We start from the raw sequence: 24,787 nt of genomic DNA, 5'->3' as shown, positions 1-24,787 counted from the left end.
GTCCCGCTCCCGGTCCCGCTCTCCGGAGCTGAAGCACAGCCCTCCCTCCTCGCCACCGGGAAAGACCCTCGTCCCGCCGGCGCGGGGACCGGGGCGGCGCGCGCGCCCGCCCGCCCGCGCGCAGCCGGGCCCCGTGGGCGCGCACGGCCCCCATGCCGGCGAACAAAGCGCACGGCCGCGCCCCGGCCCGGCGCCGCCCCTCACACCGGCTCCCCCGCATCGCGGGTGGGCGCCCACCCGCCCCTCGGGCCGCTCACCGCCCCTCGCGGCGCGCCCTGCGCGGCTCCAAACACGCTCGGACCCGATCTGGGCCAAGCGGGCGGTGGGGAGCACCGCCGCCCCGTCCGCGTTTGTTCTCAGCTGCCAGCGATACAATGGAAATGGTACAAGCACCAACCGCGATCTCCACACACGGCAGGTCCAAAAGCTGATGTCTACACACTTCACAGATTTGCCTGTGCCTTATTTATCAAAATACAATCACTGCTGCCCTTGCCAGTTATTATGGACCAGTTACCCTCGTTACTGACCCCATCGCCAGTGCCACCGCAGGCCCCTAGACCGAAGTGACCAACATGTTCAGTGCAGTACCTGTCCACCAACCTGAACCCTGGACCCAAGCTTAAGGCCTGGGAAACCTATTGACCGAACTTTCAATTAATTCAAGGCAAGACTGGAAATTTGCACAAGTATCTAGAACTGCAAAACACGGCTTCCCTCTCAGGCAGGTTCCTAGGCAGACTAGCATTTGATCATAAAGAAAACTAGGTAAAAGATGAATACTGCCTTTTCTTACAAAAAGCATGCTTTTAAGAAAACTGATACCTGCAATTTTGTGTAAACATTGGTTAACAGTCCTAGGCACAACAACAGACAAGCAACATTCAAAATTTTCCAATGTTTGGCCTTAACACCAGCTGCTTTCACTTCCACAGCAGAGCATTAAACAGATGAAACCCATATGTACTCAACCATAAACATTTCCAAAGCGGTTTTTTGGGGGCTGTTTTTTTTTTCTTAACAGAGAAAAGAAGAGGAAAATTATCTCAACTGTATGTCAGTTTCAATGTGCCAACAGCAACAGGACAAAAACGAATACTAAAATAATGATGCTCTGCAAATTTTCAAATGTACCACGTACTGTGATGCACGAATCCATCTGTGGCTTTCAAAGTATTAGTCGTAATAACAAGCCATTACCAAAGCCAGGGCAATAAACGTTTCAGTTTCACATTTAGCTGAAACCCAAGTGTCTCTTTGAACATCCCAGAGGCATCTGCTGGCAACCTAAAGGGAAAAAAACAGAAAAAGCTATTTGTGAATATATATACAGCACAGGTTTACTATTTATTTTTCAAAGAACACATAGCATTATCTAAATGCAAATCTAATTGCATTATGAGAGTTACAACTAGTAACAACAATGCATAAGTTGAGTGAAAATTAACAATTCCTATTCAATGTTAAATATATGTTCTTGCTTCACAGTAAAGCTCCCACTATAGATCCAAAAATCTCTACACTAACCCCCAATTCTCTCTCATGTTCACTTGTTGCACTTTAGCATACTGCTAAGAGCATCCCTTAAAAAGCACTAGAACATGCCTATGTGAATAGACATTAGTTTTGGGAACATATAGAACTAAGAAGTCATGTCCCTCACTCCTCCACCTCCAGGTTAGTCTAGTCTTGTGACCATTTACTGGGCTCTCAGCTTTTTTGACAAAATTATTTTCAAAGCTAAATTCTGTGAACTGATGGCTGGAATAAACATATTCCTTAGGAGAAAAAAAGTTGACTTGGACCACTTCACTAATCTATTCGTACCTTATTGTTTTCAATTTGCAAAACATATTATGAATAATGTTTGCTTACAATCATTGCTTGATCTGTCTTTTCCACAATTAGCACTGATACCACATATTTATAACGGTCAAAGCCAAATTCCTTCACAGCCTTTAATATTTCTTCTGAGATTGAAGCACACAAGGAGGGACTAGAAACTCCATCGTATTTGGCATGTTGAAGTTTACTCTATCAAAAACAATTTTGAAAGATCTTAGTTTTTATCCTGGTAGTCTTTTGCAAAAAAACCTTTTACAGTCATTTTCTTTACAAGAACACAAGAAGAACTAGTAAGTAGAACAGTCAATACAGATGATACTCCCAAACAGCAAAGGATGTGCTACTTTTATGCTAAAATGTTTCATCTGTTTTTTTGAAAGGGACACACATTTGATGTGTGTCCAGCGAATTGTCCAGCCAATCTACATTTAACAATGAGGAGTGTACTCTTCTCTATCGTTAGGGCTCAGCTCACAGGAAAAGAGTGCTACAAATACCAGTTCCAAATATCCAAGGCATGTCTTCCAAACAGCAAAATTAAAAAGAGCTGGTTATAACTATTCAAAGTATCACTAACAGCTACGTATTATCTCCACAGATTGTTTTCTTTCATTTTTGCTTAATTTTTGTATGTAGCAGTCTGACCATTAAGAACACCACGTATATTTTATGCAGGTCATGTGATATTAGCAGAACTAATAGAATTCCACAAATTTGAGGTCATGATCTTTGGCTAACTGGAGATTTTGCAGATTAGGGTACTTTGAACTGGGCTGTAGCTCAATTTGATTTCAAAAAAGGCAAGAGTTTAAGAAGATTCAGCTCCACGTAAACAGCACCCAACAAGCTCAGCAGTGGCCTTGCAGAGGCCCTTCTGCACTTCGCCAAAATGCAGCACATTCACAAATATATTTCTGTGCCAAAACTCAAAGACTGCAGGATATATGCATATGTTTAATTTGCCCTGTTCCATAAGTACCTTTGCAAGACAAGCTACTTTCGCAATGAAATCATGCAAAAAATTTAAAAATAAACTTAATTTAAAAAATACTGTACCGTTAGTATTTGTTGAGCTTTGTCTCTTACTAAACAGTCTCGAAATTTATTACGGGACTCCAGTCTGTATGTGTTAGCGCACTTTGTCTTTGCTTGTTCTTCCACTGGAGCCACACTTAAATCTTCAGAATAGGATCGTGTCTTTTTTCCTTTCATCTGTACAAATTAATAAGAAAGTCCACATTACATGTCAATATTTCAAATTTAAAAGTCTTTAAATAATACTTTACAGTGTACAGTTAAGAGGGAAAAACCCCAACAATTACTCTAGGAATACGTTAACAAAAAACCCACAGAAAGCTAGAAACTGGTTATCACCTTCTGGCTGTTTTAACACTACTACTGCTTTGACCAAAAAAAAAAGAAGTGGTTGACTTCCACTCCCTTTTGACTTCTTTTCCAGCAAAATCCAACAGAAGTTTGCATTTAAACTCAGTCAGTCAGACACATCATGTTAGTACCCTGAATCCACTCCATTTTCCAAGTAAAAACACATAGCTATTAACAGATCCATCCAAGACTGTTAACCACAAATTCAAGCTTTTAATTCAAGCAGCCTACACAACGCCCAAAATATGTACTTGGTTCATTCACTACTTCATTTTATTTATCCTCATTCTTTGTGAAATTACTAAACCAATGGCTTATGTATTGATGACTTAATTTGCTCTTAAAACAAAAAAGAAAAAAAAAAAAAGCCAGGAAAAAAAAAAAAGGAAAAAATAAGTTCCAGTCTGCAAATTATTGTAATTTTGCTTGGAACTTAAATGCAGACCTCTGAAGATCCAGTTTTCTCCCCATACAGTTGTGTATTCTCTCTTCAACACACATAACAAAATTTGTCCCTCTATGAATGCAAGCAGCAACTCTGATGTTGCAGACAAAAGATGTCACCTGCTGTCCTCCAGGGCTGGCTTAAAACAGAACTGTAAAATTATAATAAGACAGACAGAAAAGCACAAGGAACCAAAGAGACATAACAAATGCTACAGGCAGTGGTCTTCCATACCAACTACCTCCTAATGAACCACTTTCACATTTTGCCAACTCTTTAGCCTCTTGTTCCACTTCTTGACTACAGCTAGAACTTAGATAAGAGAAAATCATCAGCTCCTTCCCAGAAGGGCAGAAAACAGCTCAAATGTGAAATAACATCACAAAACAAGGCTTACACTAAGAATGCAGGAAAAAAAATCATACACTCGTGGATAATATGAAAGTGTAATGAGAATTATTTGAAGAGATGTGCTACTCAGGGGCTCACAAATCTTTCAGTACAAGTAGTTTAAGAATAAGAAATGCAGTTTTTTCTCTATGAAATCACTTACACTTTAGCCTTGTCAACGCTGTGGACACTAGTTCCTTAAAACCAGTGATTTTGGCAGCCTTAGTCCTAATTGCCTGGGGATGTTTATTGATACCACCCCAACACTGCAAACTCTGAATAGCATTTACTCTAAAAATGTAAGAGCAAACACATTTGCACTTAGGCTGTGGACACTTACTATCTTCTAACTGCAAGCTTAGGTCTCAAATGACTACAGCTCTGATATGCTTGTCCTAGGTCTCCTAACAGAGGAAAAACCAGCAAAGTCTTCCACCTGAGCTGCTAAAATGAACACTCCTATTCATATGAGTAGAAAAGAACCTGTGAAAAATGTCACAACCCAAACAGCAATTCTTTGCTAACATAGTTCAGCTTGAGTCATAACATTGTCAGCCATTTCCATTATGGATGAAAGAAAATTCATGTCTATAGCACATGACTTCTAATAATGCTGCTACTTAAAAGTTTACCTGCCATTATTAGAGACAGAAGTTTCCATTATCATTTGCAAAAAGCTGTTTACTAATGAGGCAACCAAAAACCTTATTGATTTCTCTACACAGCCAGTCAATAAACCTTCATCTGTATACTACAGTACAAACACTGTGATTCCAAGTTTTAGCACAAGGTTGCAATTACATTTCTGTACATTATTTGCACCCTCTGTGAAAAAATATCTCTAAAATTCAAGAACTGACTTTACTTTTGACTACTTGACCAACAAAAGCCCGTTCTTATGTTACTGGACTACTACTACATTGGCTTAACTTTGGACACGTGGAAGTAAGTACGCTGAGAGAAAAAGGCTTTTGCTATTCAAAATAAATGTTGTTTGTTAATAAGCCTGTTTAAAAAAAATAGCTGTTAAACAAGAAGTAGTTCTGGTTTATTTCTTCAAAAGGGGTGCTGTTCTAACTTAGAAGTTGTGCCCTCAAGTTGGAAAGACTGCATCACCAAAGGGAGGACCATCCTTTCCTTCTCTTTACCTTCGCAACAGCTCAGCCTCCCAATGCCTCAGCCAGCACACCAGCTGCACGGCAGGTGTAAGCATGACACCTGGCCAAGCAGAAAGGGGATGAGCCGGACGCCAATCAAGCGCGAACAGCTTTCCTGATACAAATTTTCACTACATCACAGACAACTTTTAACCTCACACCGAGCCCCACGTTCTCCCACGCACTGTACCGCCCTTCCTAAGGACACCAAGCCCCAGGCTCCCCTGCCAGCTGAAGCTCTGCAGGCCCGGACCAGCGCCCCCGCCTCAGTCGGGCATCACACCGAGCCCGCTGCCCTCGCACCGCTCCCTGCCCGGGGGGCCGCCAGCCCCCGGCAGCTCAACCCCCGGCGCTTCCTCTGGCCCTGCCGGCCGCTCACTGCGTCTTTATCGGCCAAGCCCTGGCGCCGCTTTCCTCCCTCCGTGGGGGCGGCGGGCTTCGTCCCCTCGGAGCGCTTATCCATGGCTTCCCCCGCCGCGCCGGGAGCCGGGCACGGAGCGGCCCCGGGGCCCTTCCCGCGCGGCCCGGCCGTGACGCAGCGCGGGCGGGGCCGGCGGTAACGGAGGTACCGGAGGTACCGGCGCCATGGCGGGGGCGGCTCCGGCTCCGGCAGAGGGGTCGGGGCCTCGGGGCTGCCGGCGGGCCCTTCTAGGCGTGGGGCAGCGCTGCGGCCCGAGGGCGGTGCGGTGGGGAGGAGATGGGAGGGGGCAGCTCTGCCCGGCTTCTGCCAGTGGAAACGTGGGGCTTAATGAGCTCTCCCTGAAAAGATCACAGCCCTGGTCCTTGCCCGGCCTGTTTTAGATAAATAATAATAAAGGGTGGCTGCGTTAGTGCAGGATTTGCTCTGGCCTGCTCTCCCTGACAGTGAAACGGAGGGGAGAGGAAAAGGCAAATTAAGGGGAAGGTCTGAATGATATTTTATGGACGTTTTAGATTTTTTTTTTTTTCATAGAAGAAAGGTAAGCTGGTGGCAGCTAATACGGATTCCCGATAGCAACTGGTACCCTTGCTCAGTGCCAATACCCATATAAATATCTCATCTCTCCTTGAAACCATGAATGCAGAAGTTACGCACTGTGAGGGTCTATTCTGCCGCCTAATTAAAGAGGAAAAAATGTTTTTAATTTAATGGAATTTTTTTTATTTGTTTTGGTACTTCGTTTTCAAACAATTTCTTGTCTGTTTCATTAATGAGAAAGCATGACTTTTTGGTTTGTTCTTTTTTACTAAGAAGCATTTTCTTCCTTCTTAGCATGGGCAGTTCTGTTCTTGCAAATTTTTTTATTGAAATGTGTGCTTCTGAATCAGTCTGTTTTTCTGTTTAGGTTAACGTGAAATAACATTAATGCTTAGACTGTACTAACATTGCTGCAGAATTCACGTATTCCTCCCCTACACCCCTCCAAGGATTTTGCTAGTTGTAAGGACTGGAGCTCTTGGTTGTGCTTGAAGTACCATCAGTTTCTCTGCAAGCTCATCCATTAGACAGAACATTTATGTATAAACTGGGATCTTTTGCTTCAGTCTGTCTTGTCATCAGTTCAGTAGATATAGCCACTCTGAAATACACTGTCCTGGCACTATGAAAATAGAGCAGTTCTTCCCCTCAGTTTTCCCAGGCTGGTTCTGGTTGAGAGTTCCTTTTATCATATGCATAGATTAAACTTGTATTACAAACCTTAACAGCTTGTTTACAGATGTCATGTTACCGTCTCTCTGTGCGATGGGTATGTTTTAATCATTTTCTTTGTCTCATGTGCTTTCTTAATACAAGGATTCTTTTTTTGTGTGTATTTGTTCTAGATGGCGTTGTCAGACTCGGTTACTACTTGTCTTTCTCAGCCTGTGCATTATGCAATTTGCAAACTTGGATTTGAGAAGAAAGATACATATGATATTAACAATATTTTATCTGGAAACGGTGAAATATGTTGGCAAGCTGTTACAGACCATGTGTGTTACCTTGAATCAGGTTGGTGTTTACCTGCTGTAGTAGTGATGATACATTGAAGACTGATGCAGAATTTCAGTACATGATAGTAATTCTAGCTTAGTTACATTTTGTTACAGTACAGTATTAGCTTTACTGCAGATTTAGAGTATGTACAGTTGATATCTACAAAGAGCTTTTTTATTTGGCTTTTGCTGGCTCCTAAGGTTTGTGTAATCTGTAGCTGCTGGTTTGCCTTCATCTTGGTTCCTAGTTTAATGTGCCTGTAACATAGGGGTTCAGTTCTGCTTCTTTCCAACCTCGTAGTTGCCTTCATCTGTGTTCTTTATATTCCTTTTGCAGTAAATTTAAAACACTCAGGGGCCATCAGTATTCCTACTGTTGCTTCTGGTTTTGTTTCTCCAACTCTAGCTTGTGCAGAAGTACAATTTGGTTTCTCTTCTCTATGTAGAATAGTCTAAAGGTGTTTTTTAACCAAAAAAACCCTTTATACCCTGATGAACTCACTAAATTTTAGTTTGCCAAATTGCATCGTGCAAGCTCTGTTATTAATTTCCCGAGGTGGTAAAATGCTACATACTTCTGCCTCAAGGACTATCTTTCAGTAAATTACAAGAATTTATTTTCCTATAAAAAGTGTCCCACCAAAATGAAGCAGTGATACCACTCTGTAAGGTACCATATCCACCTGCGTTCTTTAAAGAGTGAAAGTGGTGCAACTTGACTTATCCTGCTGAGCCTGCACTAGCTTCCAACTTGATTATGTGGAATTTCTGTAGAAATTCTAGTAGGTTCTTCCCATTTCAACAAAAGCAGAACAGTAATGATTCTATTTACTTCCATATTTTCTTGTGTTTAGGCTTTGTTGGTTTTTCTAATTTTGTTTGCTTGGTTTTGTTTTATTTGGAGAAGGTGCTCAGTCTTACCTGATTTTGCACTGCAATTTTACTTTTCAATATCTGTGTTCTAGACATTAATTGTAGTGAATTAGTTGTGCTAGAAAAGTCTGGATAAAATTCTCTGTGCTAAATATGCACACCACCTGTAGCAGGTTTTATATCTTATGAGTTTTAAAATATTGGACCTTTGGGAAGATTGGTACACTAATCACCTTCTCTTTTTCAATTTAAGATCAAAGTGTGGATTTTATCAAAAGCATACGATCATTAGGACCTGTATGTGAATCTGTTAATGTGCACTTCAAATCTCTGACCAAGGATCAATTCATAATTCAGTATGCATCGTGGTTGCAGTGGACAAACTGCACAGAGGTAGAGAAATTTCTGTTAACAATTCACATTTTGGCACACAAACCCTTTGTAGAATGTTTAATGTAAGAACAAAGAAGAGATATCCATGAACCAAAATGTTTAGAATTTGTAACTAATTGTCTGTCTCTGTTATGTGCTTGCTTATAGTTTCCCTGACTTTGTAATTATATTTTAGAGAACATGAGTTGCTTTAGGCCTGTTCTAACGTAAGATCGTAGGATTTTTATTTTCTAATAATCTGTGCCTAGTATCAAGCTTTACCTTATAAAGTTATTGTGGATAATTTTTATATATGTAGGGCACTAGTTATCGAGAGGTGCTCTAGGGAAATTTCTCTCCAGGTGTCTATATTTTTATCTCCTTGGCACAGTTTTCTGTCTACATTTGTATAGCAACTGTCATGGAGGAATATTTAGGTTTCTCTGTGCTTTTGAAAATTTGATTTTTCCTTCTGAATATTTAACACAACATTCTTCCTCCCCCCAATCATACAGGTATTTCTTGAAGTATTTGATGTTTTACAATACGCACAAACTACAGAAGTTGCTCTCAGCTTAATGAAACTAACATCATGCTTGGAGCGAGCCTTGGGTGATGTAAGTACCAAGATGTGGACTCTATTACAGATTTGGCTTTATAAGATGGGAATGAGCTCTTGGATTTAATTGCATATTGAAAAAGTGAGATTAACCTGTACTGTAGTAGTACACTAATAGCCCAGGTGCATTTTGAGTCAGACAGAGGTCCTATTCTGGATCCAGTTGTGCTAGGGAAAACATCAGCTCCTTCACCTGTGCTGGTACCGTTCCTTGTATCGGTGCTGTTACTAAGCAATTCAATTAAAAAAGAGTTTGATTCATTAGTAGGTCTTTGTTACTTTGATTTATTTAACTGAAACAGTGAGCAACATAGCTTCCACAAAAGATCTGATGGTGTAGTAACTTCTCTGAGGAGTGGTATGTAGTTGGAAAAAATTGCCTGCTAAATAGCTTTTTTCCTAGAGAGAAGGAAGCAACAGCTATCCCAAGAGTGTTTGCTGCTGGGCTGTATTAGGCCCAGATACGTTAAAATAGCTGGTTGTTAAATATGTATGAAGAGCTCTGGAGAAGGAAATAACGGAGTAATCGGCTAACTCACAAATAAATCTGCCCAAGAAGGGGGCTTGGTAAATTTGAAGTAACAAAAAATTACCAAAAATTGGAAAAAACTGTCAGGGAGAATACAAAGAACAGAAGGCATGATAGCAGTTGAAAACAGAGATGCTGAGATTGCCCAACAAGGACAAACCTAGTTTCAGGAATGACATGAATCACAAGACAAACCACAAGTCTCCTCCCTCTAACACTGACAGACCCTGTAGACTTCTAGGGTAAGAATGAAATATCGTGTCCATGGTAGAGTTTATTCCCATAATTACGTGTTCTTGTTGTACTTAATGTTTTTTGTGGTTTGGTTTTTTTTTTGGAAGAGAAGAGCAGTACATGTACAGACACTGTGAAAAGCCTAACTATGGAAACATTAAGTAGGATATTCACTCCTTTCTGATACATTGCCTAAATTTTAATTTGTCATTAAATTACAGAATTTCAAGCTTTTTAAAGGACTTGGTGTGTTTTGTTTGACTAGTGTTTTTACAATAATGAAAATGGTTACTGGGTGAAATAGTCAAGTTATGTTTGAAATACAAAGAAGTATACTAAATTGTTTATGTTATCTGTTTTGGTTTTTTTTTTTTTTTAATAGGTATATTTACTTAAGGGTAATGATTGCCCTTTCCTTCTAAGAGACTTGCTTGCATCTGAGCAGCTAGCAGTTGTCTTTGGACAAGCTGTAGTAAGTGCCTACTTTTGAAATAAGTAACAAATACTGATCTGGTTTTCTTCCTACCAAATGTCAGTTTTCCAAGCGTAGCCTTTGCTTGTACTGAAGAGTTTGCAGATTTTCTATATTGTAGATTTATTTTCATTTTATACACGTTACAGTCTGGGGGTCTATGATTTTTAAAAAGAGTTAATATTGTAAAATAAATAGTTTTAAAAACAAGGTTGTAAGTTCTTATTTCCCTTCCTGTATGAAAAACCAACATAAGTAAAATTTCACGTATCTGGCAGGTGATTAGCAGAGTTCATCTGCCTCATTCTGAGTTGCACTGCTTGAAAATACACATCTTGCACTAACTGTTTCTGATAAACTGTGTTCCTCTTCACCACCAATGTAGTCAGATGCTTTATAAAATTTAGCATATCAAAATTTTTCAAAATAGAGACAACTAATTTGAAAAACAAACAAAACAAACAAACAAAAAAACACCACCAAAACAAAAAAAAAAAAAAAAACAACCAAACAAAAAAACCCACAAAATTCTGATGACATATACACTCTTGTCTAAACAGAGTAGGTGGATCTTCCACATGCAGTCTTACAAGAGCATGTTCTTTGTTAGAACAAAACATTAGGTGTGAACTGTGTAAGCCTGTGTTGTTAGCCAGTCTAGTAGTGTTACAAAGATTATTTAAATTTTTATGGCATATGGAATATTTAAATTCTTACAATTGAAAAATAAACCAAAGTTTCCCATTTTGTTTGATAGTGATCTGGAAATACAGCTTTGAATGCAAATTCTGTATTTTTATGTTAATTTGCATTAAATCATGTGGATTTATACTACAAGAAGTAAGAGCTATACTTTATGTCATTTGTTTTGCCTGTCATAACTGCTTGGAATGTCCAATAGATATTTTTGTTTGTCCCCTATTATATTCTATAGCCTGTACAAATAAGCTGAACAATTTCAGAGAATGCTGGGAATTGCAAATAGTGAGTTTCTGTCACTGTGACAAGCTGTAGCCAGTCATCTTGACAGTACATATTGTAGTTTCTGAATAACTTCTGAAGTTTTCTGTTGGGGAAAGATAATAAAAGTAAGAAAGATAACAAAAAATAGATTTCTTCATGCAGTAATTACTTTGTTTATTAATTAGATGAATGTACTGAGGATATTCATTGGATCTCCATATGGTCTGAATCTTCGTAATGTTTTGTGGCATGGATTTGCATCCCCACAAGAAATTCCTGCCAAGTAAGTTTCAAAAAAAAAAAAATCTCATTTTCTTACCAGTCAGACTTGCAAGTTCTTGAAAAGTGGTAAAACTTGCTTCTCTCTTGGAAAAAAAAAAAAATAGTCCCAAAGGCTCAGTCAGTATCCTGATAGATTTCCCCTGCTGCTGTTGCTTCTTTGGAAATGGATTTCTGTAGAATACTTCAGCCATTATTAGGACCGGAGTTTTTTGTACTGTTAAGCAAGAAAGCTTAACTTTTTTTTTTGAAGTTCTGTCAGGGCGGTGAGGAATAACTTGGAACAAAAGACTGGGGTAGAAGGAGGAGCGACAGCAACCAACAGAGAATACAGTTATGCTTTTTTCCTAATTCTAGTCTTTAATTTTTTTTTTATGCTTGTGAATGCAGTTAGTTATTAAGTGCCCCTACTCATGTGAGGAGTGTTATTTTTGGGTGTTCTTTGAAAGAGTGAAAAAAATGCTTCGGCCCCAATTCAGAAGTGTTGATTCTTTATAAAAGATTTCTTTGTATAAGCTATTCTAATGTATTGTGTTATTCTCCCTAGATATTGTGCTATGCTGCTTTTTTTAACTGCAGGATTGGGTCAGTTGTTGCAGACTTATCTTTTGCAAACTAAATGCATTTTACTACATCGACCTTATGTGGTCTTCGTTAGCTTAGAGGAGCTTGATGTATTTCCAGGCAAGTATTTAAATATTAGTAAGTTTTTTATTATCTTATATTTGCTATTGTTTGGTTGCCCAAAAGCGCTATTGATAATAATGCATTTTCCAGAGTTCCAGGATTAAATCTTAACTGAGACATGTGTATATACTGTCATAAGATGAACCAGTCATGCTTGTAGGACAGCTTTTTAATATGTAGACAGTTACATTAGCTATTGAATCAAAAAATATTGTGTTCTAAAATAATTGTAATATGTTGAAACGTGAAGCATGACTGCTTCTAAAAGACTTCAACCGTATATTCCATTTTTTTGATTATGAGAGTTCATTTCATGTAACAGTCATCTAGTTTGCCTTTACAAAACCTAATTTCTTCCAGAAACAATGGGTTCCAGCTGCAAGGGTCCCCAGCAGGAGTGCCCTGAGTCTTACAGGGAAGATGGTGTTGAAACAAAGTAAAGGATGGTGATAAATCTTCAGTATACTAGCGCTTTTCTCAGGGAAACACTTGAAGTCAGATTAAAACCATCTCATCTCCTTGTCTGCAGACCTTATTTTGTTTATTCCTACTTAAATTTTTAAGTCAACAACAGCATATGGGAAATCTTGGTGTCAGTGGTGGTCATGAGTCAATTTGTGCTATATATTCAGTTTGCCAGTGGAACATCTGTCCATGGAACTGAGACAGGGCTTTTGGGAACCAAATCAAGCTGATAACATCTCAATAATTTGTAGTATAAATGCTATAGCTGTTGATTTGCTTTGCGAAAACACCAACTGCAGTCAAGTCCCGCTTACCATTTTAAGCTTTCTTTTGGATAAGACATTTAAAATGTGAATGCATAAGTGTGAGTTTCATTACATGGTAGCATGGAATTATGAAGTGTTAATATGCTACATGTCAACACAGAAAATTGATAAAGTAGGAACAATGTGCTCATGTTCAAACGTTCGTACTACTGTTCTGATTTTGACTGGATTGAAATGATTCATTTATATTACACTTTTTAAAAGTATTTGAAGTAGATGGAAAAAAACTCCACAGAAGCTGAGTCCAGTTGCTGTAGTGTTTTAATCTCAATAAAAAGCAAACATGACTTTTTAACTGTTTTTACTCTGTAATTTTATATTATCACCACAGATGCAATCTTAAATACTCAGATTCTGATCCTAAATATGGCTACTGTTGAACCTGCATCGTTAAAATAAATTGGATAACTTTTAAGTCTCCCTTTACAAATGTTGAAATAATTTATTTTCAGTGAAATACTAAGAATGCATTAGTAAACTAGAGATTATATGTAGTTTTTCAATGTTGTTTTGTTAACTTTTAGATCTTAATAATGAAACACTTTCCATAGCTGAAGAGCTTGTAAAACTGTCCAGTTTTGCATTAAAAACAATGTTACCATTTTGGATTGCTGCTTTAACAGCTTTCAAGCAAAGCAGGTAAGTCAAAATTTTTAAATTATTTTTTAATAGAATATATTCTATTTAGAATAATATATTTTATATTTATATATCTGCATTCACGGATTCCAAAGCTTTTTACTAAGTTTGTTACATAACGATATATCGTTATGCATTGTTACGGTGATCCCTCAGAAAGTTTCTCAACTTATCACTTTGTTTTGTGCCAAATAAGGCTATAAACTATATTTTGAACCCTAAAAAGAACTGTTCAAGATGTAGCAACAAAGGAGAGATTTACAAAGCAAGGGAAATAAATCTCTGCATATTAACATTTTGAATTTTTAAAAAAAGTGTATTGTTTTGGTTTTTTCTCCCATGCTTCACCTTTCTGTAAGTTATTCTAGCCTCTGAGCTTGTATTCAGTGGTTCGGTTTATGTTTGGCACAGGTAGTCACTTGTTTGTTTACAAAGTGCATTACAAGGGAATTTTAGTCCAGGTCATTTGGCCTGAGACTGTAAGTCTGAAATGGCTCAATGGAGAAAAAAACTGGATATCTCTGTTAATTTTTCAGATATGCTGACAGTGTGATTCTCTTACTTCCTCAGCTGGAAGCTGGACTTAGATTGCTCTTCACTACAACTAATAAATGTCCAAATCGTTTGCTAACAGCTGAGGTAAAATTTCTGTCTAAAGTCAATTATGATTTAGTGCTTACAATACTTGCAAAATAGTTATTCTAGAAGCATGATGTCTATAAACATTTACAGATTTATCCCCAAAATATTTCACAGATTTACCTCAAAAAATTTCAGTCAATTGTAGAAAATTATTTAAAAATTTCCAGTTGAGATTTATGAATGCCTTTAATTTTTTTTAAATGTCTGCCAGTAAAAAGAACTGAAAAAGCAGTTGAAGGTTAGTGTTCAGAAACAGTAGTTTAGGGTGGAAAGTAGACCATGATATATTTATTTTAAAAAACTCAGCTTAAAATCCAAAAGTCCCTTTTTCATTCATAAGGGACCTTTTTTGCTATTCGTTCACCTCTGGTATATCATGCAAATGAATAAATAAAAGTTTGATATACATGTCTAGTTATTTGACTTTGTTTGAAAATCAAGTAATATTAATTGTCTTTTGTTCTAGTCTTCTGCTTTCTACACCACTTTTGATGAGGTACTGTGATTTTTATTTTTTTTAAATTTAATATATATCAATGTCAGAATTTAAGCACATGCACGTTTCCTGTTACTACAGTCCAGAATGCACATTCTTGTATTGAATAAGACATTATTTCTAACTTTTTTCAAAATAAAAAATAATAGACAGTAAACATTTTAAATTTTAAATCCTCCAGAAAATATCAAAATTAATACATATTGTAATAAACGGAATATTTTCTTCTAAATGTTTTTATCTTAAAATTCTTCACTCCACAGAAACAAACATTCTGTCATTTTTCCTAGATTCAGTTATTCAGAATAAATACAAATAAATATTGCAAGCAGAAATCCTCAATTTTACAAGTTGTTTGAGTTACCTCAAATTGTGAGTAGTAATTAGGGACTTTGATTCTAGAGTGGCAGAAGTAATAGCATAAAATTAGGAAAACTAATTACTTTAGTTGATATTTCTTCTTTGCTTATTTGGCTTTCACTAATATAGTAAGTTTCTATTCAAAATACTTTTTTTTAGATGCTAGCAAAGCATTTGGATAATGAAGAAGTCAACCAACTACCTGTAGTTCTTGAGGAGCCTGCCATGGCAAGTGTTTTGAAAGTTTTCTGTGTTTTTTTTCTTGTTTTTTTTTCCTTGTTTTCATTTGTTTGTGTTTTAGTTTAGTAATGTCTTTATGAGCATACCTAATATTTATTTATTTCATATAGCTTGTATCAAGCACCTTAGAACCAGAAGCTTGTTAGTCTTTTTCATTGGGAATGATACAAGGTGGTATCTCGCAAGCTATATTGAATTAGGATATAGGACTACCTTTCTTTCTGAAATATAGATGTCTTGGAGATACTTTTCTTTAGATTTCTGAAGTTCAGCAAAATAGAGCAGAAGAGGAACTGATGGCTGCGTGAAGGAAAATTTCAAACTTATTTCTGATTGCTTCTGGGACACATCTTCTACTATTTGGGCAGATGGCAAAAAAATATAGCTCAAACCTGCAGAGCACATTCTGCATCTTACTACCCAAACAGATAGTGAACAGGAAAACTAGAGGTGTTGAATTTAGAGATCTTTAGAGAGTATAGGGGAGATCTGAGGTTACTGTCCTGTTGCCAGAGGCAGTGGGGTTGTAGAAGGCTTGGGACACAAAGGAAGGAAGTCTGTTGTTAGCTATCAGAATTTAGCATGTATGTTAGTTTTGAATTTCCTCAGAAGCTACCAAGATGGATAAGTTGCACCATTTTTTCCCCTTTTTTTTTGTTACAAGTATAGTTTGCATTGTTCTTTTTTTCTGAATATCTGAAAGCCCCTTTCCTATAGACATGATCACATATCTGTCTTTCAGGGGTATTCTGTACACTGGATATATTCAATTCTGTGTGAATACACATAGAATACAATTCTGTACACTTGATGTATGTTTCCACAGGAATTTCTTTGGGATTTCTTGAACCACCAGGAGGGTCCACGTGTAAGAGATCGTTTAAGCCACGGAGAAATCAATCTAGAAGCATTTCCCAGAGAAGTAGCAAATCAGATAGTTGCATTTGCAATTACTCTTCTCTGCAGATTCTCAGATGAGAATATGTTTTCTCTTAAGGTAGGGATCAGTATTATGTTCTCAGAAGATTTTTTTTCAGTTGTTTTGGATGCCAAATATGATTTTAGAGAGTTTGACTGAATCTTACTCGAGAGCTGCTTTTTGTGGAAATGAAGTATTCATCAAAGTAAAAAATCGTGAAAGTATGTTTTTGCCTAGTTTTGTAGTGAAATAAGTACAGAAAGTTTTCCAAAAGATTACCCTTTCTTGATGTGCCTAATTTATTGTCTTAACCAGTCCTTATTCACATGGTTAATCCATAAATTGTAGTGATTCCACTTAATTTTGTCAAATTGTATTGATACCTAGCCTGTTTATCTGCTGAATTATCCAAAAGGTATGTATAACAGCTGTAGCTCATCCACTGAGGTATGTATTTATTGAGATTTTCTTTTTCCAAGACATTGTAAATAATGGTGGCTTGCTAATGTTGTTTGTATCCATACTTATACTGTGAATTTGTAAACACTTTTTGTCTAGCAATATGTTTCTCAACATTAGTGATTATTATATTTGCTCTCCCCATTTTCCTGTTTATATTTGGGATTACTTCTTTCAATACCATAAGCAACCTGTGAAATAAATCTTTTGCTCATTAGTTGCTACTCTTTTTAGTTTCTCAAGAAGTATTGCATGCTGCTGCGTTATGAGAATACCTGGTTGCTTTTCTGTCAGCTGCTGTCAGGTTTCATAGGTAAAATGTGTGAAATTAAGCTTTAACCACTCACTGTGCTGATTAGTTCTTTCAGCCCTCACATATTTGGAAGTCTTTACTGATGTCAGAGCAATAGGTGGATCGCATAAAATGAGGAATAAGTCTGGGTCTGTGTATGATAATTGTGTGTTGTCTGTGATTTTGTAAATCAGGAACATATAGTCATAAAACCACTGATGAACTGTGCAAGTTGCTACCAATCTCGATTTCATCCAATTTCCCGTCTCAAGAAACAGGTAGGTACTCACATCTGTGAAAGCATTTTGGTCCTTAAAATGTGAATCCTTAAAATTAGTCTAATTGTTTTCTTTGTGCTTTGATTGTCCTAAAAAAAGTTAAAATCTTAAATCTTACATATTTTTAGTTGGTTTTTGCTATATCTTTTTAAATTAAAGTAAATTACAGTTGATAAAATGAGATATAACTATGCACACTCCTGTTGATGCAATTGATACTGTGTTTGTGTTCTAGACCACTGGATAGGTTTATTTGTACCTGAATGTTTGCTGTTCTGTAGTTTTCTTAATTTCCTTATGCTTTCTTATGTCAGGACCACTGCTTGGTTATGTCTTCAGGAATCTTGGATTAGGCTATTGCTAAGGTTGGCCTGTCTGTCAAAGGCTACACTTTACAAGACATTTTTCATATGTTTTTGAGGTGCTGGAATGTATGAAGAGCATTCACTTATGGTCCGAATTGCCAACAGTGCCTGAGGAACAAGTTCAAACAATTAAAGGGTATGTATATGCTATATAAGAGAGTTCTCAAAATAGTTATGAAGAATGGGATTTGAGATGGTGAAATGTCTCCCCAAATATTTTACTTAGAAGGATGGTAGATGCCAGAGGGGTTGTGAGAAGACCCCTTTGTTCTCTTTAGCTTAATCTGTGCTGTGCACATCAGTACAGGTCCTGTAAAAACTATAAACAGTGTGCTAATTTGAAGGGAGTGAGAAGATACCTGAGAGACAGAAGTGTTAGTGGCTCCATATTCTGTTTCTGAAGAAAAGGTCACTATATGTAAAACAGAAAATAATGCCTTATTTTAAAAAGGACTTGGTAACCAAAATAGTGGAAGACTTGATATAAGATACTAGTTAGAAAAAGAGTGTAACATTCTCTTGTTATTTGAAAAGGAGGAAGTCATTAATAATATCACTGGAGGAAATTATACTTGTTTAGACCTGAGAGATGAGAAATAATAAGTACTACACAATTTTATCATCTCAAATGTTAATTGTTTTCTTTTTTTCAAGTTTGGAAGAAAACGCTGAAGCTAGTACTTTAATTTTTATGATATCTGAAATTACATCTCAGTTGCTGCAGTATATGCCCCAGAATTGCTGTAGTTCAGATGATCCAATCAATAGCGTCCTAACAGAGAGGTGAGTTTGATGTCCTCTTGGTTCTTGCTGTCAGCTTCTACATACATAAGAAGTCTCAAACCTAAGTTACTCACTTCCCTGTTTTCAGAGCAATGCTTGAAATGTTGTATACACTTTTCTATTGTTGCTGCTGATCTAATCTGAAAATTTTAGGATTGCAGCTGAGCATCATCTTCAAAATTAAGATGGGATACTGTAGATTTGGGAATTACAGTAGAGATTTTACTTGGAAATAAATATGAAAAAATAATCACTTTTTTTCCAGGTTGGGAAAGCAAAATAGTTTAAATGTTTATGTACTGACTAGATTAGATTAGTTTTAACCTGTTTTGTGTGCTAAAATTGTATCAGAAATTCATTTTAATGTGCTTGATGTCACAACTGTGTGTGGCATTCAAAATGGTAATACACCACTAAATAATTATGTTTTTACATGCTTTAATATCAAGATTCAGAAATAGAATACATCTTGTAATATGTGGTGTCAGACTTGGAGGTGTGTTAGTTCCAATTATATCTACTTGGAATGATGTTCAAAACAATTTGACTTTTGATTTCCACTCTTAAGGGAACCTACAGATTCCCATGACTGCATGAATATCTTGGAACAAAACACTCATAATCAAACCCATTAGGCATGAGCAGGATAGTGCCAAGAGGATTTTACCTGCTGCTTTACTTGCATAACATGTGTGCTTGCTTTTTCCTGCCCACCAATCTTCCATTTTTCTCATTTATGAAAAAGAAGCCTAATTACTAAAGTCATAAACTTTATTTTGGAGTTTTCTGCCTCCATCACTTTTGGTCATTGATGTTTTGCTGTCTCAGAGGGAGATTAGGAAACACTTCTGTAAAAACAGTGTTTAAAGTGATGTGTAACACATCAGTGTAGTGGATTAGAATAGGACAGCAGGAATGTATTTGTGTGATTTAACAAAGCGTGATCTGGTGTGGTGTTGATTAAAAAAATGGTCTCACCACCTGCATTTTACAAAATATTAAGTCTGCTGCTTGTTTTGCCCAGAAGAAGGACCACACACTAATGGGAGTACTAATTAATACCATTTGTTTCAGTGAGTCTTATTATGGTGAATGTTAATTCATTATGAGTTGAACTGTGGTGGGAGGCTTCAACCACAACCCTACTGTGATTTGATGTGTTCAGTATATCATTTCAGGCAGGCAGTTTTGTTTATTGTGGTTTTGTTTCTTTGATCTGAAATGGGAAACATATTCATCACCAGCAGCTTTGCATTTATATTCAGTAAAGTGATAGAGAACATAATCACTACCCCTGCTACACAGATCCTTGCTTTTTTTCAGTCATGAGGTAAGGGCAGTTTGTTTCCAGGTTTTCTGGGTTAAAACGTTGAGTCAAACCACACTGAATATGAAATGTGTCTCATGCTAAATCCATCTAATGAAAGACTGACATTAAAAATCCCTTCCTGTTTTGGAGGCTGTTGACTGAACTTTGTGATACGCGTATTTGCACCCTTTACTGTCCACGACCTGTTCTGGAAATAGTGGTGATACTCCGCAAAATGAGCACGCAGTGCCATCAAGTGTCCGAACAAGTTATTGCCAGCGCTGAGGTGAGATACACACAGTGGGTGAACAAGACTCTGCGTTCTCGTCAGAGGCATAACTATCTACGGATGTTGAACAGGTTGGCTGATGGTTTCCCTTTACTTTGTGGTTAGGCTGAGAGAGAGTGGCTGCACGCTGCTGTTGCTGGCTTTCAGTGGTTTGTCTTAGAAGGTTAAAGTCAACAGTGTTCACAAGTTCTCATTAACCATTTCAGAGTTAAGTGTCAAACCAGATTTTTGTTAAGCAGGAATATTGAACTAAAAAGAAAATCTCAAACTGGAGAATAAGTTAGTGGGTATTTTTAGCATTGCTAGATTGCGTCACTTTAAAATTAAGTATCATTTAAATGTTAGATTGTATTTTTGTAGATGCTAGCTTTTCCTGTTCATTAAATATATAATTGCCATTCAGAATTTATCTGAATGCAATAGGTTTAACTGATTTGAAGACTTTATCTACTTTAGTTTACTGCTTTTTATAATTATACCTGAATCAGCATCCTTATATATAGATATATCTATGCATAGATGTTTAATAATTAAATGTTGTATTATTGGCCAGGTTATGTTCCTAAAAATGTTAACCATATTATTTAAGAAATAGGTCAAACGGAAACTGATGATACATTTTGCGATTCAGTTGAAATATGATTTATTCTATGGAATAATGGGTTCCCATAAGTTTTTCTTCAGAATCTTAATTATATGCATTTCTCTTTTTTTCCTTTTTAGGAGATTTCCTCATTTATGGTCTTCATTTCTTGTTCTGGGATTTGCACTACTTTTTGCTGAAGGACTTTTCATAGTCCTTTTTTTTTTCCCCCACTCTGTAATATTCAGCTATTTAGGATGGGTGCAGAAGTCTGAAGAATTCTTCTATGTCAGTGATTTTTTTTTTAATTTGTTTGGGTTTTTTTTTTTTTAATTTCTAGCATTAAATTTTTGTCTCCAGTGTTGCGACTCATCTTAATATTGATTACTGTGGAATTAGTCAGTGTTCATGCTGTTTGTAAGAAGAATCCTTTTGATTATCAGCAGTATCTAAAGTGAGTATCTGAACTTACTTTATGAAAATAGGAATTGTATATATTCCTTTTTGATCTGTAATACAAATCCTGTAGAGATTTTCTATCATTAGTCATAATTATACGTCAGACAATGTTCACTCAAGAATTAAAATAACTTAACTAGACCATATATTTTCAGGTATTCACATTTTTAAATTTTTTAGACTCCCCCTTAGTATAGAGAGGAAACAATCATACACTCAAATAATAGTACATAAAAACTGTATTTAAGATGTTGGTGATTTTACTCTGTGTGTCAATTAATAGCTGGTTTGGTATCATATACATTGTGAAACATTTGACTGAGAAAAGAAAGGAAACCATTTGGGGAAAATTCTATCACACATTTTGTCACTCTGTTCTTTCTATGGCAGTGTTAATTGCAGTTCTGAAAATCTTTGCATCCTACTGTGAGAGTGAGGGAGTGGTTCTTTTCCAGAAGTAGAACAAACCTGAATGTATTGATCATCTTGAGGAGGAGATTTGGATATTTGAAGACGTTAGCAGCTTTAAATCAGGCACTGAGATTTTTTTTTTCTTTCTTTTTAAATCCTTTAAAGAGTTTTTCTTCTTTGGTGTTATTTCTCATAGGTTTTTGAAGTTAGTGTTGCAGTACACTGAAAACTTGGTGACATACACAAGCCCTGAGAAAAACAAGTGGGATGAAACCATGGAACTTACAAACAAGGCTTTGATAAAAATAAGAAAAATCAGTGACAGAAAGCTAATGTTAATGCATCTAGCTACATGAATTAAATGGGCTTAAGACTGTTTGGACATTGTAATATCTAAAGACTTCTGGAGTCCTCATATTTGAGAAGTCTAATTCAAAGACAAACTTCACCAACCATTGTCAAAGTTTGGATGCAAAATGTAGTCTTTTTATTAGAACGTAGCTGTTGAGACTGGAGGTGATCAAGCTTTCATTGAATGAATTGTTTACTGAATGCACTGAAAAAGATTTACTGTGAACTAAATCAGGATGTTGCAAGTTCTACTGTAAGTTTAATTTGTGTTATGTCCATTGGGGCTTTTTTTGTAGTTTTCTATTGTACTGAAAAATAGCTAAATAAAGAGTGTGAATAAAAGATCTGAGATTTTTAAATTCAAAAAGTAATTTTTTACTTTTTAATACACTGGAATTTATGTCAGACACTGTGTTCAACAGGTTAGGAAACAATGAGCATAGAATAGCACTCGTTGGCACCTGTGGTTCTCGCTGTTAGTTCTAAACAGTGTCAGATCTTGCACTGAGGTAGAGCTGATAACACAAGTTGTTTATATACCAGAATTTAAAGGATACAAGGTGAAATAACTTTTGCACAACGTGTGTTTATTTTGTTTAATTTCTTCTGCTCATTCCCAATACGTATTCAGTTAGTCAGTTGGTGAATAGCTCACATGTACATGCTCACAGACACATATTCATTGTGGTTCAGAAAGTTATCCTCTTTTTGCACATAACATTCATTTGAATAATTTATTTTTTAAGAATACATCCTTCCCCTTTTTCATCACCAAAGAATAGAATTTCAGAGAACAGAATCACAGAAGACCACCAGTGTCTATCCATTTGCTTTCTCCTATGGAGAGTAAAACCAGAGGGTACTGTCTGGAGAATATTTGTCTCTACAGAGGATTAGAGATTCAAATTACATTTTAATAAGCTTCTTTGCAATGTTTCTTGACTGAAAATCACAGTGAGAATTTAGTTTATTTGGTGTGGGGGATTGATATATGCTATGATCATATTGCTTCCTTTATGTTACTCTTGAAATATATCATGTGCGTTTGAAATGTAGCTGTGTCACTTTTTTTATTGCTATGATACCTAAAGGGTGTGAAGAAGTTTGAACTAGATAAAAAAAGATTAAGAATAGAGAATAATGAATGAAATGCAGTGTATGAGCCACAGTCTAAAATGTCAGCTTTTTTTAAAACCTCAGTTGGCAAATATTAATTATATTTTTGGAGGCTTTGATTTTGCTGAGACACGTTAACTTCAGCTAGGTGTGGCTTGGTAGTGACATTTATGATGACACTTGCTTTGATGGTGGTAAGTATTGTAAGGGGGTGGATGATAAGTATTGTAAGGCAAAAATTATTTAAGATTTACATGTTGATTGTATGAAAGAGATCAACAAATTAAAACACAGTCATGTTTTAGAAACACATAAATGGCTGACATGCTTTCTCCTTTTGGAAGTGTGTTCATGTACTGAAAAGCACCATTATAGACCATAGGTGTATATTTTCAACAGCGTAAGTTCTCCTTTTGTTCCTGTATTTAAACTTCGCTAAAATTATCTTGCATGCTGTTCTCTTCATATACTTTAACCTAAGATAGAGCACATTGACAGTTTCTTCTTTTGTAATTAGTGCTGTAGCTGTGATTTTCTGCTCTAAGTCTGCAGTAAGAAACATGATGGACCTTTGGCAATTTTGTCAAAGATGCTTTTCCAGTTTGTTTTCCTACCTCTGAAGCTCTCTGATGGGAACACTGCTGCCATCTATTGTTGAACAAATCTTGAACAGGCTGGGACAATCCAGTTATTTATTCTGACTTAATGCTGTCATTTGCCAGTAGGGCTTATGGCTTATGGATTCTTCCTGCTGTTAAAAGACTTGTGGAATACAGCTGTAGAATAAGTTTATATCCTACAATGCACATTAAAGAACAAAGGGCAAAAGACATGGTAGAGGTCATTGGGTTTGTTCTTTATCAGTTACTTACTTTTCCACTTCAGTTACTCATCTTTGCCATCTCTCTCTTTGGAGTCACTTTTGAGGTTCAAGTTATTGGAAAGAGTCTTAACTTCAAACACTCAGTATTTCTGAGAACAAAACAAGCTTAGAATAACCTAAGACATACAGTGGGGTCCATGCATGAGTAACACTGACAAAACACATCACATTCAAGTGTTCTGATTTTCTTGTCCTAAAGTGTTGCAGTGGACCTGCAGTATATAAGAAGGACAGAAGTTTTTACTGTTGTTTGGGTGAACATGCTTTCAAAATGGCTTTTTTGTAGTCTTTTTGTTAACTCCCTTTCTTCTTCCCAAGTACCCCCTCGAGTTATCTCTACTGAGGAATGTCTGAGGAGATAATTGGAAGTTTTCTCATTGGCTTTGTTAGCTCCTTATCTATTGGTTGTTAACCCTTTCTTGCCACTGGTGGGTTTGTAAGACCCTTTGAACTTTTGATTGGTTGTTCTGTGATCCCCTCAAAACCTATGTATATCCCTTTCCATGAACAATAAACTCTCTCTCGCTCTGTCCTCTCCTGTGGTCTCTGTGGGCTCCATGGGGACCTCGTGGTGGGGGGCAGGGAGGGACCACTTTCCTCTCCAGGTAATGGGCTAAAAACTCCAGGTCCTGGAGGCCTCCCTTTCCCAATTCACCATCGCACTAAAAGAAATTAATTCAGGATCTGAGCTGTCCAAAACTGTATAGTCATCCATTAGGCATTCAAGTAGTTGTCCAGTCTTTTTTCAAAATTCTGGAAATTTCAGATATCTGGAATTGTACCAAAGAATGTTTTCTTGCAAGTGTGGCATTTCATCCAGGTATTACTTGGATCTGCTTTAATTGTTGGCCTTGCTCCCTGAGGTCTGTGTTTTCCTTGAGGTATTCACTAAGTGAATCTATACAGACATAGATG

General features: G+C 36.9%; 2 protein-coding genes across 5 annotated transcripts; one reads left to right on the top strand and one right to left on the bottom strand.

Annotated features, from left to right (window-relative positions):
- Nucleotides 1-389: 389 nt before the first annotated feature.
- On the bottom strand, nt 390-5,734 carry DYNLT2 (dynein light chain Tctex-type 2). Its single transcript, XM_050316529.1, has 4 exons — nt 5,603-5,734; nt 2,902-3,057; nt 1,876-2,034; nt 390-1,287 (listed from the first exon to the last, which is right to left on the bottom strand). Exons 1-4 carry the CDS (start codon nt 5,684-5,686, stop codon nt 1,177-1,179), a joined length of 510 nt encoding a protein of 169 aa, XP_050172486.1. The 5' UTR covers nt 5,687-5,734; the 3' UTR covers nt 390-1,176.
- On the top strand, nt 5,645-24,394 carry ERMARD (ER membrane associated RNA degradation). 4 transcript variants are annotated; one of them, XM_050316519.1, is made up of 18 exons: nt 5,645-5,788; nt 7,027-7,195; nt 8,306-8,445; nt 8,940-9,041; nt 10,189-10,278; nt 11,427-11,524; nt 12,068-12,204; nt 13,523-13,637; nt 14,174-14,276; nt 14,746-14,775; nt 15,295-15,363; nt 16,202-16,372; nt 17,240-17,323; nt 17,745-17,824; nt 18,343-18,471; nt 19,931-20,140; nt 20,993-21,106; nt 21,719-24,394. In XM_050316519.1, exons 2-18 carry the CDS (start codon nt 7,027-7,029, stop codon nt 21,876-21,878), a joined length of 2,001 nt encoding a protein of 666 aa, XP_050172476.1. In that variant the 5' UTR covers nt 5,645-5,788; the 3' UTR covers nt 21,879-24,394. The 4 variants fall into 4 exon arrangements, with proteins under 4 accessions (XP_050172476.1, XP_050172475.1, XP_050172477.1 ...); XM_050316518.1 differs by having other exon boundaries at nt 5,709-5,797; XM_050316517.1 differs by lacking the exon at nt 5,645-5,788 and adding an exon at nt 5,958-6,299.
- Nucleotides 24,395-24,787: the final 393 nt, after the last annotated feature.

This window comes from Myiozetetes cayanensis, unplaced genomic scaffold (genome assembly GCF_022539395.1).
Source record: "Myiozetetes cayanensis isolate MyiCay16 unplaced genomic scaffold, myiCay2020 scf2-11, whole genome shotgun sequence".
NCBI lineage: Eukaryota > Metazoa > Chordata > Aves > Passeriformes > Tyrannidae > Myiozetetes > Myiozetetes cayanensis.
This window is presented reverse-complemented; position numbering and strand designations above follow the sequence as displayed.

Excerpts from the sequence above, each read along its gene's own strand:
- DYNLT2 (XM_050316529.1), bottom strand. The coding sequence starts at position 5,686 with ATGGATAAGCGCTCCGAGGGGACGAAGCCCGCCGCCCCCACGGAGGGA. Across the intron at positions 3,058-5,602 it reads GCTTGGCCGATAAAGACGCA|ATGAAAGGAAAAAAGACACG; the intron begins GTGAGCGGCCGG and ends TAATTTGTACAG. Across the intron at positions 1,288-1,875 it reads AGACAGATCAAGCAATGATT|GTTGCCAGCAGATGCCTCTG; the intron begins GTAAGCAAACAT and ends TTTTCCCTTTAG.
- ERMARD (XM_050316517.1), top strand. Across the intron at positions 12,205-13,522 it reads GGAGCTTGATGTATTTCCAG|ATCTTAATAATGAAACACTT; the intron begins GCAAGTATTTAA and ends GTTAACTTTTAG. Across the intron at positions 14,277-14,745 it reads ATCGTTTGCTAACAGCTGAG|TCTTCTGCTTTCTACACCAC; the intron begins GTAAAATTTCTG and ends CTTTTGTTCTAG.